The 16,257-nt window shown below is 41.8% G+C and overlaps 1 protein-coding gene across 1 annotated transcript in view; it reads right to left on the bottom strand.

Annotated features, from left to right (window-relative positions):
- Positions 1–6,795: 6,795 nt before the first annotated feature.
- LOC147891206 (ATP binding microtubule motor family protein) overlaps positions 6,796–16,257 on the bottom strand; it is a 118,867-nt gene continuing 109,405 nt past the window's right edge. The window contains exons 17-19 of the mRNA XM_087389717.1: positions 7,402–7,779; positions 7,165–7,240; positions 6,796–7,029 (exon numbers count right to left, since the gene is read on the bottom strand). Coding sequence (XP_087245843.1) covers positions 6,910–7,029; positions 7,165–7,240; positions 7,402–7,779 — 574 coding nt within the window. The 3' untranslated portion in view covers positions 6,796–6,909. The remainder of the gene's footprint in view (positions 7,030–7,164; positions 7,241–7,401; positions 7,780–16,257) is intronic.

Here is a 16,257-nt window from a genome sequence, read left to right as displayed (position 1 = left end):
GCTGCAAAGCTCTGAGGACACAACGGAAGCTGAGAGGGTGAGAGGGAGCTTGAGAGACACAAGTTTTGGTGGGTACAAAACACCCTTATCTTCTATTTCATCCATATATATATGTGTTTGAGTATTGTACATAACCGGGGTTAAGGTATAGTGACCTTTAACCCCCACACAAAGTAGATGCAATTTACGTGCAAATGCAAACCACATCTCTGCATGATGAGATTAGAAAATTGCAAAACACATTAGCATCCATAAAAGATACTCCCATGGGTCCAAGACTTTGTAAGAGAAAATTGCATCCAATGGAGGAAATATCCAAGAAAAGTGGTCACTCGAAGCATCAAGTAAGAGCTTGAAGGAGTGTTTTAGAACTCATGTCTATCCATGATGAACACTCTTGTATGTTGGCATAGAGAAGGAAAATCAAGAATTACAGGTAGCAACCCAAACATTAGATGCTAGATTGGGAGATAGCAAAGCACATGCAGTTTACTATAGATGCAAAACACATCTCTAAATGCTGAAATTTGGAAATTGCAAAAAAAAAAAAGTATTTATGAAAGATACTTCTACCCAATGGATGACATATCTAAGAAAAGTGATCACTAAAAATGTCAGGTGAGAGCGTGTAGGATTGTTTCAAAACTCATGTCTATCCATGATGAACACTCTCATGCGAAGGGGAAGTGTTTATTAATAAAAAAGGTAAATTCTGCTATACAACATTCCAAACTCTAAAATCAGAGATAACATCTGAGCCACTAAACAAAGTTGTGGAACAATTCAATGCGACTAATGCACATGGAGTCTATGACATTGCTTGGCATGCATAAGTACAAGCGCAAATCAGCTCATGTTTTAAAACTTTGAAAGAGCATGCCTTTCTATGGAAACTAAATTTAAATCCCCATTTCCAACACCAACCATTGTCAATAAGGCTCGGCACTCTCTCAATTTGGGTGTACTTGATTTAGTCAGTGAGTTGTAGCATGTACATAGTACATTAATTGTAAAAGGGAATGTTGGAGAATGTAAAGAACTAGAAATCACAGTCAACAACTTCTTTGTGATGGATTCTCAAAGAGTTGTTTAGGCCACGGTCAAGTTTTACAATGTCCCTATGGTGGAAGAATGCCATGGTTAACTAAAGATTATCCTAAAGCTTGATGAAGTGAGGTGGTCAAAGGTTAGATTTTAAAAGAGTCAGTTTGACATTTATCAATAGAATATTGGATTTTGAATTTCCCTTGATGATGCAAGGTAGCTCTTCATGCCATCAAAATAAGAGATTTGGTGGCTAGCTGCATTTTAAATAACACGAAAATTCAAATTTGAATTCAGTAATGGAAAAATGCTTAAAATATTTTGAAGTAAAATGTCATTTGGTTTTGCAAGTGTTGATTCAATTTTGAAGTGTTTCTTTAACAAAACTTATAAGACCATCCTCTTCTTGCATTCATAGCACTTCGCAATATCTGCTAAAAATATGGATTTGATTTGAGCAAGTAGAGGGATACTTCCCAAAAAAAAAAATCCAAAAAAGGATGTATGCATTTCCAAGAATTTCTCTAGAATTGATCTTTTGGTTAGAGCGCCCAAGATTTAACTTGATCAATTGTATAAACACTCATTATCAATTTGCATAGTCTTAAGTAAATACATAGATGTGCATTAATGATCCATCTATGCGATTTCATACAAGGCTTAAAATTTGAGTCATTCCATAGAATTAGGTGGTACATCATGAATCAAAGTATCCATCCTCCAAGCAACCTTATTGACAATATCCTTGATAGATTCCCACATACCATCTATCATACATGGATTCAAGATTTCTCCACCTTTCAAAAGTCTCAAATCAGATTCATGTGATACACTCAAATATTGGGATATTCTTGCTTTTGTCAAACCTGGAGATGAGTAATTTGGATTGTAAACAATTGACCTCATCTATTAAGCTGTGGTCATTCAACATGAGTCATATTTTTTAGCATGGAAACTCTTGTGGTGTACCTTTTTTAATTGTACTTTACAAAGATTAATAAAATGGAAATCTTACTCTTATGAAATAATCCACCAATGCAATAGTTTCAAAGCTAGCACACTTTGAGGATAAAGTTGTCTGTGTGTAATGTGAAAAAAATCCCAAAGGATTGGACCACTAATATGAAAAGCAACAAGATGCATTATTTTAACCATGTCCACCCATCCAAAAAATGAGCTAATAAGACCAATTTAAAATTAGAAAGGCATGCTTCAACAATGTAATGGAATTGTTATTCTTGTCGGAACTTTGACACTAGCATCTCCTATCCGAGATTGAATCACAAATATTCAAAGGTAAGCAAAAATCTTAGAAACTTCAATTTGTTTCCAAGTAACATAGCAAATGATCTCCTTTTAGTATTTTTTGATTTAATAACATTCTAATAATGTTGCTTTAAAAGGGTGACCTGAACTTGCTATTGCATACTGCTTTGATAAAATTGATGGCAATACAATCCAGATATGGGCATTATACAAGGAACTTTAATGATAGCAGGATAGGACTAGCAATTCTATGAACATTGCATTGCTATGAATATTACCACTAGTCCTCATGTAATGTTGAGCCTTCTGTCAACTTTTCATGAAGGGGAATTTCCATTTGTTCCAAGGTATTATCGATGAACAAAAATAGGGCCCCCTAATTGGTGAAAAATACCATTAGTCGCCGAGAAAGTAAGAGGGGTGAAAAGGAAGGGCTCATTAACCTAAGGCACATACAAAAATTAACAAAGTTTCTGGATAGGCATCAAAGGCTACCTTAAAATCTATCGTGGCCCTCCTCTCCATGTTTTTAACTCTCTCCCTCTCCCTGCTCTTCCATCTGCCTTGCTCTGGAGTGTCCCTGTTCTTCCATCTACCTCGCTTTGGAACGTCCATCCCCCTTTCACCAGAGCCTCCCACTCTTGATCCTCCCTTTAATCCTCCTCCCTCCACTTCCCCTTCTATTGCAATAGCCATATCTACGCTTCCCTTTCCGCTACCATAGCCATATTTGGCCTCTCCTCTATCACAACCCTCCCTTTTTCCGCTTGCCTTGCCATAAGCACAGCCCCTCACACCATACCCCTGTAGGTATGAAATAACCAAACGCATTTCTGCGGACCTTACATTGAGCCAATTTTATTAGGGAGACCTTGGTTGAAAAGTGCAAAAGTACTCCATGATTGGGGTAGAGAGGAGATGACTATTAAGACAGAAGGTCAAGATGTGTGTATACCGACCAATTCTTAAAAGATTCCGAGTTGTCATCCAAAGAATCTAGAACTTAAAGATCCATTTCTACAAGATGTTGAATCTCGATTAATGGAGTTGCATATCCTGCTTGTGGGTGAGATAGACATTTTTCAAGTAGTGCTAACATCAAGCAAAAATTGCGCGATGAACAGATTGCTAAACAAAAGGATCTTTTTTCGAGCAATTTTACGGAGGACATTGAGGGAGAAAGAGAGATGGTTGAAGTACCAATAACAATCACGTGTCTCGATGGAAGTGAGTAAATAGTTCCAGTACCTACACAAGAGTTGAATCTAGGAACACAGGATTCAAATCAGTATCACTATTAGATCCTTGGACTTCTAGATCCGTGTGGACACCTCTCCCTCGCAACAGTTTGCTCCTATGTTGGAGAGTACTAGGAGAAAGCTCCTCTTTTGGAGAACAACCACACTTGATCTCAATTCCAGGGTGATTGTTGTTAACTAGTACACTTGACCATGGCCTCATTTGTTTGCTCTTGTTGATGTCACTCTACGGAATGATTTACTCTACTCAAAAGGCCTATAAGGAACTTTTGCGAAGCAAGCTAGATTGTTCAACGGACAACAAAGCTAGGGTAGCTTGGGAGACTCTGATTCTTCCCATGCAAGAAGCAACCCTCACATCATTGATGCAAACTTGCAATGTAAGGCCTATGGAAAGAATTTGCCATTCATTGCATATAATCTTGTTCTCCTTCCAGGGGTGGGGATTGGATGGATAATACCAAGCAGATTTTATGTCAACTCATCTAAGGATTTCCTCCTCCCCTCTTATGGCTACCATCCTAAAAGCTTGGGATAGCTTCAAGAATACTCTTCGAAGTGTCCCCCCCTCTTCTAGAAGAGATTGATGGGCATCCTATCATGTGGAATGACAACATACTAATGAGCATGGCACACCCCTTGGTGTTTCTCACGATATGCAGTGGTCTAGATGGGAGAGAGAATTCGCCTTCTCATTGGGTACTTGGAGGGAATTCAAAAATCTTCCAAATGATCATAAGTTTCAACAAGTCATGAAGAGGAAACGAGAGGAGAATTGAGCACATTGATGTAGACCTACCCTTGGATTGGGCGGTTGCAAATGGCAAGCCTCATCATCATTAGTCTTGGCATGGGGCTTGTACAAGGTCAAGTATCTCACTTTTGGTCATAGGACTTCAATGAGGTTCAGATGTGTATGCCTTGGTTTTTTATGTTCACTCTAGGGACAAGTTGTTTAGGTCTAGGATGAGGATATCCTTGTGGACATTTCCTTTGAGCCAGATAGGATTTTGGGTCATGTGAAGCATAGTTTCTTGGCTTCAAGTTGGTTCCTAGACCCTAACCCAGATTACATTTCCTTGGGTTCATGGAGGATTTAGCTCTGGAGGTGTCCCCATAAAGTATCTACAGTGGGACCCAAGGAGTGAAAGTGGATTGATGCAAGAACCAAGGGAAGAGCCTCCCTTTCTTTTAGTACACAGTTGGTAGTGCCAACAAGTTTCAATTGAACCTTAAGGCTAGAAGTCCACCTTATTGGAAAAACCTTCAAATTTCTACTAACTTGTTTCCCCTACCCTTGAGAACCATTGATGTGACATTTCTCTACTATTGATGTGACATTTCCTTATAACCCTCTCTCATTTTCCCTTAAATCATTATGTCATGCATCATGGGAAAAATGTCCAAATTAGGCTCTTCCATTGTTTTCCCAAAATAGCCATCATTATTTCCCTCCTTTTTTCCCTCCATGACATAGGCCCCTAAGGAACATCTAACATTAAACATACCACACAATGACCCCAATAAAATTCTTATTATACTAGCGACCAAAGAAAGAAGCAAGATCACAAAGAACAAAGAAGACTTCCGATAGAAAACAATGCCACAGCTAGGCGCTAGCCGACACTTTCAACACTTCCTAACATGAGACTCCCGTTACATGCCAACTGACTTGCAGACAGACGTGGACAAAACTATGTAAAGGAAACACATACAACAAGGACCGTACTAAAACTTAAGACCAAAGGCAACTAAGAACAAATGAATGAGCCTTTAAGATAATGTGATGCCTGCAAGAAACAAAGAAACGCAAAGACAATCCATGCCATTCAAGCTCAAGGCTTGACCGGAATAGACGCAGGTCACAACAAAGAATAAAGTGTATGTTTATCTTTAGACGGGTTTACAAAGGAACAGTTATGAAATATAAAGCGATTTGTAGTTTTTGTACTACATCAACATAAACTAACTCTAAACATGCAAACAATCAAAACAAGAGCTAAATTGAAATACTAACAAGGGAAGATCCCATTCTAGGTTTTGTAAATTTTTGGCAAAGAAAGCACATCACTCGCATTTGCATATATTGTATGATGCTATTGTGATTTTTTAACCCAAATTTTATAACATTTTGGAGACAAAAGGGACCGTGGCCCTTAGTTGTATTGATTTGTATTCCCCCATTCTTGCTACTCTAGATTTCTTATTTGTGTCATCTGTGGATCCCAGTTATTAATTGGCCTTTGCTTTTATTTTTTTATCCGATATAATCAAAGATTCTCTTTATATCACATTTGATCCATGCTCCTATTTGCAACTAAACTACGTTCCAATCAAATTTGTATGATACATACATTTACATATCTCCCATAATTATGACACCTATATTAACGTATACAATTGTCTTTTTAGTTTGTTTCCAAGGTTTTATTCAAATTTCAACACCTCGTAGTGATTACCTTAAAATGGACACTGGAGACTTTGTGAAGTGCTTTCATACAAATTACAGTGTGCAAGTTGATGCTACTACAATCTAGCAGTGAGCATGACGTTTTAAAACTTCTGTCAAAGACGCTACTAGCATGTCAAGAGTTTAAATGTTTTATTTTTCCAAAATGCCCGTGCTCTACAAAAAATTCTTTCCTTTCCAATAGACACACCACCTTGCAATCAAGAATAAAATGGCCTCTTCAACCTTGTGTCACAAACTATATACGAACTAACTAAGACTTTAGTGGCAAAATTCAATAATATGCTATTGGCTCAAAAACCTAGTGTTCAACAAGAAATTATTTTCCTTCCAATATGAAGAACCAAGATCACTTCCTGCTCTATTCCTGTGGCAATCCTATCACTCATTTTCTTTCACTCCAGAGCAACTATACCTTCTTGGTTCTGTTGAACGCTTGCAAGCCTAACAAATTACATAATATATCTTCTAATTGCATTGGGAAGGCAGAACCAAATATCATCTAACTTAAACCTTCAGGAAAACTGACAACTATTATTCTCATTCAAATCACTTTGAGCTAGTTATCAACTAAGACAAGAAGGTGAGGCATGGCCTTCTGGACCTGCAATTTTTAATGAAGGTACTTTTCTCGAGAAAATAAAAAATGTAACCTTCTAAACCTGCAAGGTTGGACTAAGAAACACATAAGAAAATATTTCCTTAGGAAGCAATTCTTTTTATGGATTATAAATAAGTTTACATGCTGTACTGCAATGCACTGTGCCTTTTATTCAAGGAGAAAATTCAATGAAGTAAGCGGCCTTGGGTTGATTGACTAATTCTAGGTGGGTGTCCCAAACAGCTAAGGAAATAGCCAAGCATATGACACTAATCCTTATGACGTGTAAGGAGATATGCTAAGGCGGTTGCACTGCTTCCCATTAGCCTTGTGTCAACCTCTCCTCCAAAGGGACCTTTCAAAGGAGGACCACTTTCATCTTGCATATTCTGCATCAGAAGATCTGATATCAGCATCATAAATCACAATATCTTGGCCCGACTATTTCAAGTCTGCAGATACAACTAAAAGCCTTCACAATATCATGAACCGGAAGTATATTCTGAAAAGAATCTTATACATACATCCGTATACTCAAAATTGGAGCTTGTGTTGACATCATCATTCAATGAAAGAGACGACAGTGGATGCAGCTTTCTCCTGAATATAGAAAGGTGCAAGTACAATTCAGACAACATGCTGCAGCATGCCACAAACAGCTGAAACCGCTCATTTTAAAACATCAGGAGACATAAATCAGGCTTCCCTTATGTAAACATCACAAATACAACACCAAATTGTTCGGCATCAAAAGCATGTACCGTCTAGCTGACATTTGTTTGCTCTTATAAAGATGGAAACTTTCAATGTTTTCCTTGCCACCGTCTCGAACATCTGTCAAGCCGTTTGGTTCTAAATTTTCATCATTGATTGGAATCTTGACAGTTGTCTGCCTCTCAGGAGTTGACAAATCAATGCAATCCACATGCCCCAAACACTGCGCTCTTGCAGAAATCTTTGAGCTCTTTGAAAGGCCTTCCTCTTGATATCCAGCTCGAGCATGCCCGGCAGCTTCTCCAACAGTTCTTGCATGTATTATTGCATGAAACCATTTTCGTCTGGATGATATATTCTTTTCTGACAATGGCAACAATTCTCCATCAACGTTCATCTTGTTGGAAATCACAGCCAAACAGTATCTGCTTCAAAGATGCACCAACTGGTATAAGCACACTCCTGACAATATTAGAGACATTCAGTTATGGGTTTGATACCAAAGAGTTAAATCATTAGAAGTGTCGCTTAGAAAGAAATAGGAAAAGAGTTTAATGCTGTTTGTGAGTCACTATAAGGTTAGTGTTCTTAGAAATGAAGCGCATGAGTGAGGACGGGAAGAGGGGAGGTGTTTGAATCTATCCCCATGTACAACATCTTAGAAGACATGCATAACACAGCCAAAATAAATCTAAATTATCAACGGTGTTTGTCAAGTAAAGTTTCAAAAGGAAAAGAGCCTAAAACTAGATATAAATATGTATAAATACAACTATAAATATAAATATAAGCGTGTGTGTGCGCGCGTGCGCACGTGTGTGTGTGTACACACGCACGTGTGCGTCCATGCGCGGGTGCGTGGGTGGCTTATGAGGATACCTACAACATTACTTGATATCGTTCTTTCCAGAGTACCTTCTGTTGAAACTTTTGAAAACAATACAGATGTCCTACTACCACGTCATTCTTTGAATGGAGGCTAGGACCCGATGCAAGGCCCGCTCCCACTCATGTAAGAAATAGCGCCGGGTAAGTGCCTGCTCTTAAATGGCAGATTGCTCCTATATATGGTACCCACAATCCACTATGCCCAACCAACTTGCGTTTATGTAGGTGATTGTGCTTTCCACAAAGGTGGATCCACTGGGATGTTTACAAGCACAACGATGTCCAACCACTCCCTCATTAATCGACACTCAAACAAGCCCCATCAGCAGCTCCTTTGAAGAGGACTGAAGATCCCAGGCTCTCTCTTTCAGACGAGGTACTGCCATTATACAAATCTGGCAGGTAGAGGACGCCCTCCTACAAAATGGCTGGCCCTTTGGGAGGAAAAGGCCATCTAGAGAAAACAGTGCATAGTTGCAAGCCGACAACCTGAGGCGGAGACAGGCTCTCCAAGAGAGGGAGAGAGCCTCAAGCGCCATGTGGCTTCCATCGAAAGATTTGAGTGAGCAAGAGCTCTACCCTGAGTGGCTAGTAGATAGATATAGGTGTGATCGCCTGACCTTGCATGAGAATGAGGCCAAACAAGCTCCTCTCATGCTTGTTGGGTTCCACATGCCAATATTTTATTGTAGGCCCACACTCAAGAGTGCACATCTTCATAGTAGGGAGAGCGTCTCACAGCTTGCTGACTCAAGTGGAGTTCTTTAAACACATCCAGATGCCATCTTGCAGGTTGCCACCGATTTCTATGCCTCCCTTCTTACAACAAATCTTGACACTCGGGCCACAGATGATGCTAGAGTGGTTATTTGGCGACACTTACCTGGGTTGGTGACTGGAGATATGACGCTCTCACTTGATGCACCCTTCACCAACTTAGAGTTCAGGACTGCTCTCTTTGCCCTTCACAAGGGCAAGTGTCCTGGTTCAGATGGACTTACCCCCTTATTTTTTATTACTTTTTGGGATCAGATTGGGGATCACATTACTTCAGCCCTGCAGGGTGTTTGGGACTCAGGTGAAATGCCAGAATCACTTACGGAGGGCCTCACACATTTGATTCCGAAAGGGGGTTGCAGGAATTTAGTGTCTCAATGGAGACCGATTACCTTGCTGAGTACCTTGTATAAAATCTTAGCTAAAGCTATCAGCCTTCGTCTGTAGCCCTTTCTTCCATATCTTATTCATGATACGCAGATGGGATTTGTGCATGGCAGGAGCATCTTTGACAACATCTCATTTTGGGAGGCTTCGGATTGGGCCATGCATAATGGCCACAGGATGGCTATTCTACTCTTGGGCTTTGAGAAAGCTTATGACAAGGTAGACTGGGGCTTTCTAGAGGGCACAGTTATTCGCTTTGGTTTCTCAGATGCATGGATCAAAGGGGTTTCAACCCTCTACAAATCAGCCCACAGCCAGGTTCTTATTGGTGGAGTTAGAGGGGCAGGTTTGAGATTACCAAATCAATCTAGCAAGGATGCCCCTTAACCCCCTTTCTGTAGGAACAAAGTGGAGACACGTTGTGAACACAAGTGAGCAAGAGTCCACACACAAGAAAGCTCCAATAGAAATGTTCAAAATGAAATAATACAAGTACTTGGTATAGTACCCAAGTACTACTAGTTAACCATAGGGTTGACTTTATGCCTACAACACCATATCTTTGTAATGGCTTACAAATCCCCCCTCAAAGATATGGCTGAAAGTACCCTTGAAACGTCTCAGGTGTACCCTGCGGTACCTAAAGTACCACGGTTGCACAAATTCATCCAAATGGATATGCAACCTATGGGAGTACGTGAAAACAATGTCATTGTGAATCACTTCACAACCCCCCTTGACAATGTGAGAATGTCTCTGATCCCCAAGCCATGTCGATGTCGTAAGAAAAGATCTGTTGACAAGGCTTTGGTAAAGATATTCGCCACATTGTCCTCAGATGGACAATAGATGAGATCAGTGAAGCCATCAGAAATACAATCCCGTACATAATGATAATGATGTGTTTCATGCGAACATGAAAGACAGGATTGTTGGCTATGGCAATGCAACTCTGGCTGTCACAGAAGATAGAGTTTGCTTCGCCATCTTGTGCATGATGTAAGTCATGCAAAAGCTTCCTTAACCACATTAACCCCATAGTGGCTGAATTGGCAGCTTTGTACTCTACTTCACTGGAGAAAAGAGAGAGTCGCTCTTGCTTCTTACTGAGCCATGAGATACAGGCTGAACCCAATGAGAAGCAATAGCTAGTAGTGGATCATCTGTCATCAATGCCCCCTGACCAATAAACCACTCAGCTTTAGATCACAATTTGAAGCATAATGCAAGCCAAGAGAGAGAGTGCCATGGACATATCTGAGAACCCTCTTTGCTGTATTCCAATGTGTGATCGTGGGACAATGCATGAACTGGCTCAAAAGCCCTGTCGCGTAGGCAATATTAGGCCTTGTGGAGCATAGATATATCAAACTGCCAACCAACTGCCTCTACAAAGTGCCATCAAACTTTTCAACAGCATCATGCTTACTCAGCTTGAGTCCCTTTTCCAATGGAGTAGCCACAGGCTTACAGTTCTCCATCTTAAATTTCTGCAACAACCCCTTCGAATACTTTGTCTGTGACATAGAAATCCCATCATGGGTCTGCCAAAACCGCTTTGGCAGACCAAACGGGCTTTGTATTTCTCAACTATGCCATCTGAATGGCATTTCACCTTATAAATCCATTTCGTGCCAACCACATTTTTCCCAATGGGCGCATCAACCAAGTCCCATGTGGCATTCTTCTCAATGGATTTAATCTCAGCTTGTTGGAATATGAAGTCAAAGTGAGTCAAAAATGAGTCTAGGGGGTGTTTTATATTCTAGTGAGTCCTAGACATGCCACGTGTCATATTGGGAGATATCCCATAGACATTGTGACTTTCTAGAGTCTAGTGGCACACTATAAATTGTTGTACTTGTCTTGAGTCTTTAAATATCAGTCAACATCAAGCTTCATCTACATGTGAGTATTTTGGTTATTGCCTTGCACTTGAACTTTCTTGCCTGCTTTTCATCTTTCCATTCCGTTCCTAGTTTCTAGTACTAGATTGGTGCTCTCCCTACCACCATGTCTCTTCATTTGGTATCAAAGCCACCTCCAAGAGGTTGAGGTAAGAGGGTAGCCATGAAGCCGCCTTTCCTCCTGCTCATTGGAAGGTCCTCTCTTCCACTTGGAGGGCCAGCTTCCCACTCTCCCTTGAGCTCTTCTCTCCTCACCCTTAGCCTCTCCATGAGCTGATCTACATCGACATTCAAGCTGCCATTGAAAACTTTGGAGCTGATCTACTTTGGAGAAGAAGAGGCGACTGTTGGGCGACTTGTCTTCCTCAATTTTCAAAGTGGTTTCCTCCCGTTTTTTGTCATGAAGACTGTGTTTTGGGCTGGATGACTGCTCTTCTTCAAGTGTTCAGGCTCCTAGCTGCTGTTAGGGCAGGCGCCACCTCATATTGACGCTTCTCCAAGGTCGTTTTCACTTCAAAGAGCTGTTAGAACCAGCTGCCACACTGTTTTTCATGATTTCTGGTTTGGTTGAGGTCGTTTTTCAGATTCCGCCTTCATTTTTACAGTCGTCCACCTCTATTGCTGCTGGAAGACACTCTGAAGAGCAACTCCAGTGCTGAAATCTGGGAAAAACAGTCAAAACTCTGTTTTTTGCCCTAAAAATCGAATTTTGTAATTACAGCTAAAACTTTCAGTAATTTTTGGTGATTCTTACATATTTGACATCCTCTGCACTAGGGCTTTCATATTCTGAGAATAATTTTCAGAAAACCCTAATTTCCTGCTAAACCCTAATTTCCCAATTTTAGGGTTTTCTTGGATTTTAAAGTCCCTTGCATGTAATTCTTTTGGGGATTTTGCCAAAATCATGTATTTTGGCACATTCACTTGGCATTTTGCTCCCTTGATCAGTATTGCTCATCTTTGAGCCTCTCCTTCGACTTTAGTGACTCTCTGATCGGCACATTGAGAGTCATGACATGATCACCCTTGGTAGCTGCTTCTATGGCTTCATTGACACATCTTATGGGGCATCCTCACCATGCACTTCATCGACATTCTTCATCGACTCGGGATGTGCACACATGTGCAGGCAACTACTTGGGGTTCCACATGGGTTCTCTGCCCTTGCTATGCATAAAATGAATGAAATATGCCCGTGTCTAAGGGTACTCTGCCCTAGATTGTCCCCCAAAATGAATGAAATAAATCATGTGTGTTGAGTCAATAAAGGTACTCTGCCTTGGATAGTCCTCCTAAAATGATGTATTTCTTTTCTATTTTTGGTGTGGCTCCATGTCCCTCATTAGTCTTTGGAGCCAGGAGGGGATGTACTGTGGGAGCCATATGTTTTGGCTTTGATAGGTCTATTTGTTGGTGTATTGGTCTCCTAGACCTCTGAGTTGGTCATGCATCCATGCATGATGAGCCTCTGAGCCATGCTAGATGAGCTTTCTATGTTATGCTCACTAGCCTCTGAGCCAAGCTCACTTGCCTCTGAGATTGTGTGGGAACCATGTCTAGTTCTAGACCGTCAGTGCACAGTTTGATGACCGTCATTGTCATGTTCTATTCTTGGTTCCATTCCAGTAGTCTCTCACCTTGCCTTCATGGGGGGGTGTTGGAATATTAAGTCAAAGTGAGTCAAAAATGAGTCTAGGGGGTGTTTTATATTCTAGTGAGTCCTAGACATGACACGTGTCATATTGGGAGATATCCCATAGACACATTGTGACTTTCTAGAGTCTAGTGGCACACTATAAATTATTGTACTTGTCTTGAGTCTTTAAATATCAGTCAACATCAAGCTTCATCTACATGTGAGTATTTTGGTTATTGCCTTGCACTTGAACTTTCTTGCCTTTTCCATCCTGCTTTTCATCTTTCCATTCCGTTCCTAGTTTCTAGTGCTACATTGGTGCTCTCCCTACCACCATGTCTCTTCACAGCTTCCATAGCTTTCTGCCATGCCAGATTAAGCTGAGCATCCTTGAAGCTCTGAGGCCCATTTTCAGCTTCCATCACTGAGAACATCAAAGAAAAATTGACCTTTTTCTGATTTTTCTGAGTGCTGGTTTTCCCCAAAGTAGGCTGATCCTTAGCATCTTGAATGGTCAACCTTGCTCACTGTGATATAGATTTCTCTGTTGTACCACTTGGGGCTGCATCAACATCTTTAGTGGCCTCACAACGTTGATAATGCCTCCAAACATGAGGCTGTCTATTCTCATTAATTGGCTGCAAATCTGAAACATTTGAGGGAGAGCCATCCTCAACATGTGGCAAGCCATTTGAACTATGAGAAGTAGAAAGGGAAGCATCAAGAGACTCCATCTCATCATCCTCAAACTGGATGATGTCCAAAGGGGTGTCATCGTATGGTGGCAAGTCTGCACTAGCGGGCTACATGCACTCATTCTCAACAAAGAGAACATCTCTGCTGATTATTAACTTCCTGGTAGCGGGATTATACAGCCTAAATCCCCTGCTTTCAATGCTATACCCCACGAAAATGCATTTGACACTCTTGTCATCAAGCTTTGTCCGATCTGCATCTGGAACCAAAGCATATGCCACTGACCCAAAAACTCTGAAATGACTAACATTTGGCTTAAAGCCATACAAAGCCTCAAATGGAGTCACATTAACCAAAGCTTTGGTAGGGCATCTGTTCTGAATATAAGTGGCTGTCACAACTGCTTCTCCCCAAAAAGCCTTTGAGACTCTCTTGAATTTCAACATGCATCTCGTCATCTCCATGAGAGTACGATTCTTCCTCTCAGGGCATGTCAAGTGAAGTTTTTGCAAAAAAGAGACTTCTATTAAGTAAGAAAGAAACTCGCTAGAGCAAGCTCCGTGCGGAAATCACAGTTACGCTGAAACGTGTTTCAGAGCCCACAGCCAGGCCTGAAACGCCATTTTAGAGAAGCCCCGTTTTCTGAAACGCGTTTCAGGGTCTGAAACGTTTCAGGGTCTGAAACGTGTTTCAGGGTCTGAAACGTTTCAGGACCCTGAAACAGCTGGCTGAAACGTTTCAGCTAGTCTGAAACGTGTTTCAAAGCCCTGAAATGTGCTGTTTCAGACAACACAGGCTGCTAGGTCTCCAAAATCACGCGAAATCCACCGCCAGCCCCGTTTTTTGTCTTTTTGCTTTCGATTTTGGCCTCCTTCCACTCCTTCAGCCTCATACTCCCTCCATCCTCAAGGTTTTCCAGCCCTCCTTCAGCCCCATTCACTCCTTTCCTCTCCTTTCTCTCCTGCAGCTTGCTTCAGCCCTCCATCATCATCTACTCCCCTCCCTTACTGACGTGGCGTTTTCCCGTTTCAGCCCTCCCAGAAATTCCGAAACGTTTCCGTTTCCGTTTCCATTCCCCGTTTCCGTTTCCCCTAACTATGACAAAAATACAACATGCTAAGCATGTAATAAAAAACACCTCAGAAGAATGAGGTAGAAAGAAACCAAGGCTAAAGCTGAAAATAACAACTCAACCCTGTAGAAGTCTCAGCAAAGAAGGGAGAGTCTCTCCAATCTCTGAGAAAAGCAACTCTCCTGGAGGAGGCTACTCGAGAGGATCCCTGCATGGTCGCCCAAGTGGCCATCAGAGTGTGTACTGTATCTGTCCAAGTACTGGCCAAGATCTGAGAAGGGTGAACCTGAGAACCCTCCAAAGCCTCAGTGCATCTGGCTCTCCAAATGTGCCATGTTACAATGCTAGCTAAGATCTCCCATGGAGAGTCAACCGAGGAATGAGCAGCCCTGAAGAGAGTGGCCGAAACATCCTCTAGAGAGCACAACTCCACAAGGTGTCGTCGGATGTGAAGAGCCCAAGAGGAGTCATGTCTCTCAAAGAAAACCTGGGGCCTTGAAAGAGTGAGCCAAGCCACTCATCCCCAGGTCATATAGAAGGGGAGGCGAACAAAAGTGTTGAAAAGTCTTGCAATCCCCTTCCATATGATTCTCGCCTGTCTGCAATCCCAAAGTCGTGCTGTATTGTCTCCGAAGCAGAAAGGCAACGAGGGCAAGTAGGGTCAAGCCCGAACCTGGATCTCCAATGGTTCACTGCTATCCCACCATGAATAGAAAGCCAAAAGAAGAGAGTGATTTTTCTATTCCGGTGGGATTTCCAGAGCCTCTGCCAAAAAAATTTCTGCAAGTCAGCAGAAATCTGAAAGTTGTCCCAATGAGGAGCCCTGGTAGGCCTCCAACCCCTAGAGCTAAGCTGGAATTTCCTGCCATTACTAACCATGTAACAAAAGAAGGGCATGCCCTTCTCTCGGTGCCCTTCATCTATCCATTCCCATTCCCCAGGGTCCCACTGCAAAAACTTAATTGGGACACCTCCATAGAGCCACAGCCTCCATGAGCCCAGGGCAATGAGAAGCAGGTCAGGATCCAAGTACCACTGTGAAAGAAAGCCATGCTCCACGAAGCCCACTATCCTGACTGGCTGAAACGGTACCTCCGACAAGATATCTTTTGTGGATCTGGACAGCCTGCCCCTCGAAGAAACATCAAAGACTAAGGCATCCTCATGTGTGTCATGAAAAGCAATCACCTGTAAAGGAGCTCCCAATCTGGAAAATGCCCCCATCCAGGTGGAGCAAGAAATAGGCGTGTCATCTGTGTCCACCCAATCCAAGGGCAAGGCTGCATCAATCTGCTGGACTCTCCCTGCACTTCCTCTGAGATTAAGAACCATATGTGCATGTTGGTCTGCAGGAAGCTTCCTGAATGCTTTCCATGCTCCCACGGTAGAAGCAGGGCCCCTCTCCCATCTTGGCCACAGCATGTAAGGAGAAGCTCCAAGTGGTCTGCCATGCTCATCCAAAATACTGTCATTCCACATGATAGGCTGCCTATCAATCTCTTCATGGGTGGATGGGGGAATCCTGCGAAGTGTACTC

This window comes from Dipteris shenzhenensis, chromosome 18 (assembly GCF_047967505.1).
Source record: "Dipteris shenzhenensis isolate YYH24624 ecotype China chromosome 18, Dip_SZ_1.0, whole genome shotgun sequence".
In the NCBI taxonomy this organism is placed as follows: Eukaryota; Viridiplantae; Streptophyta; class Polypodiopsida; order Gleicheniales; family Dipteridaceae; genus Dipteris; species Dipteris shenzhenensis.
Note: the sequence above shows the minus strand (reverse complement) of the source record. Positions and strands in the feature narration are given on the sequence as shown.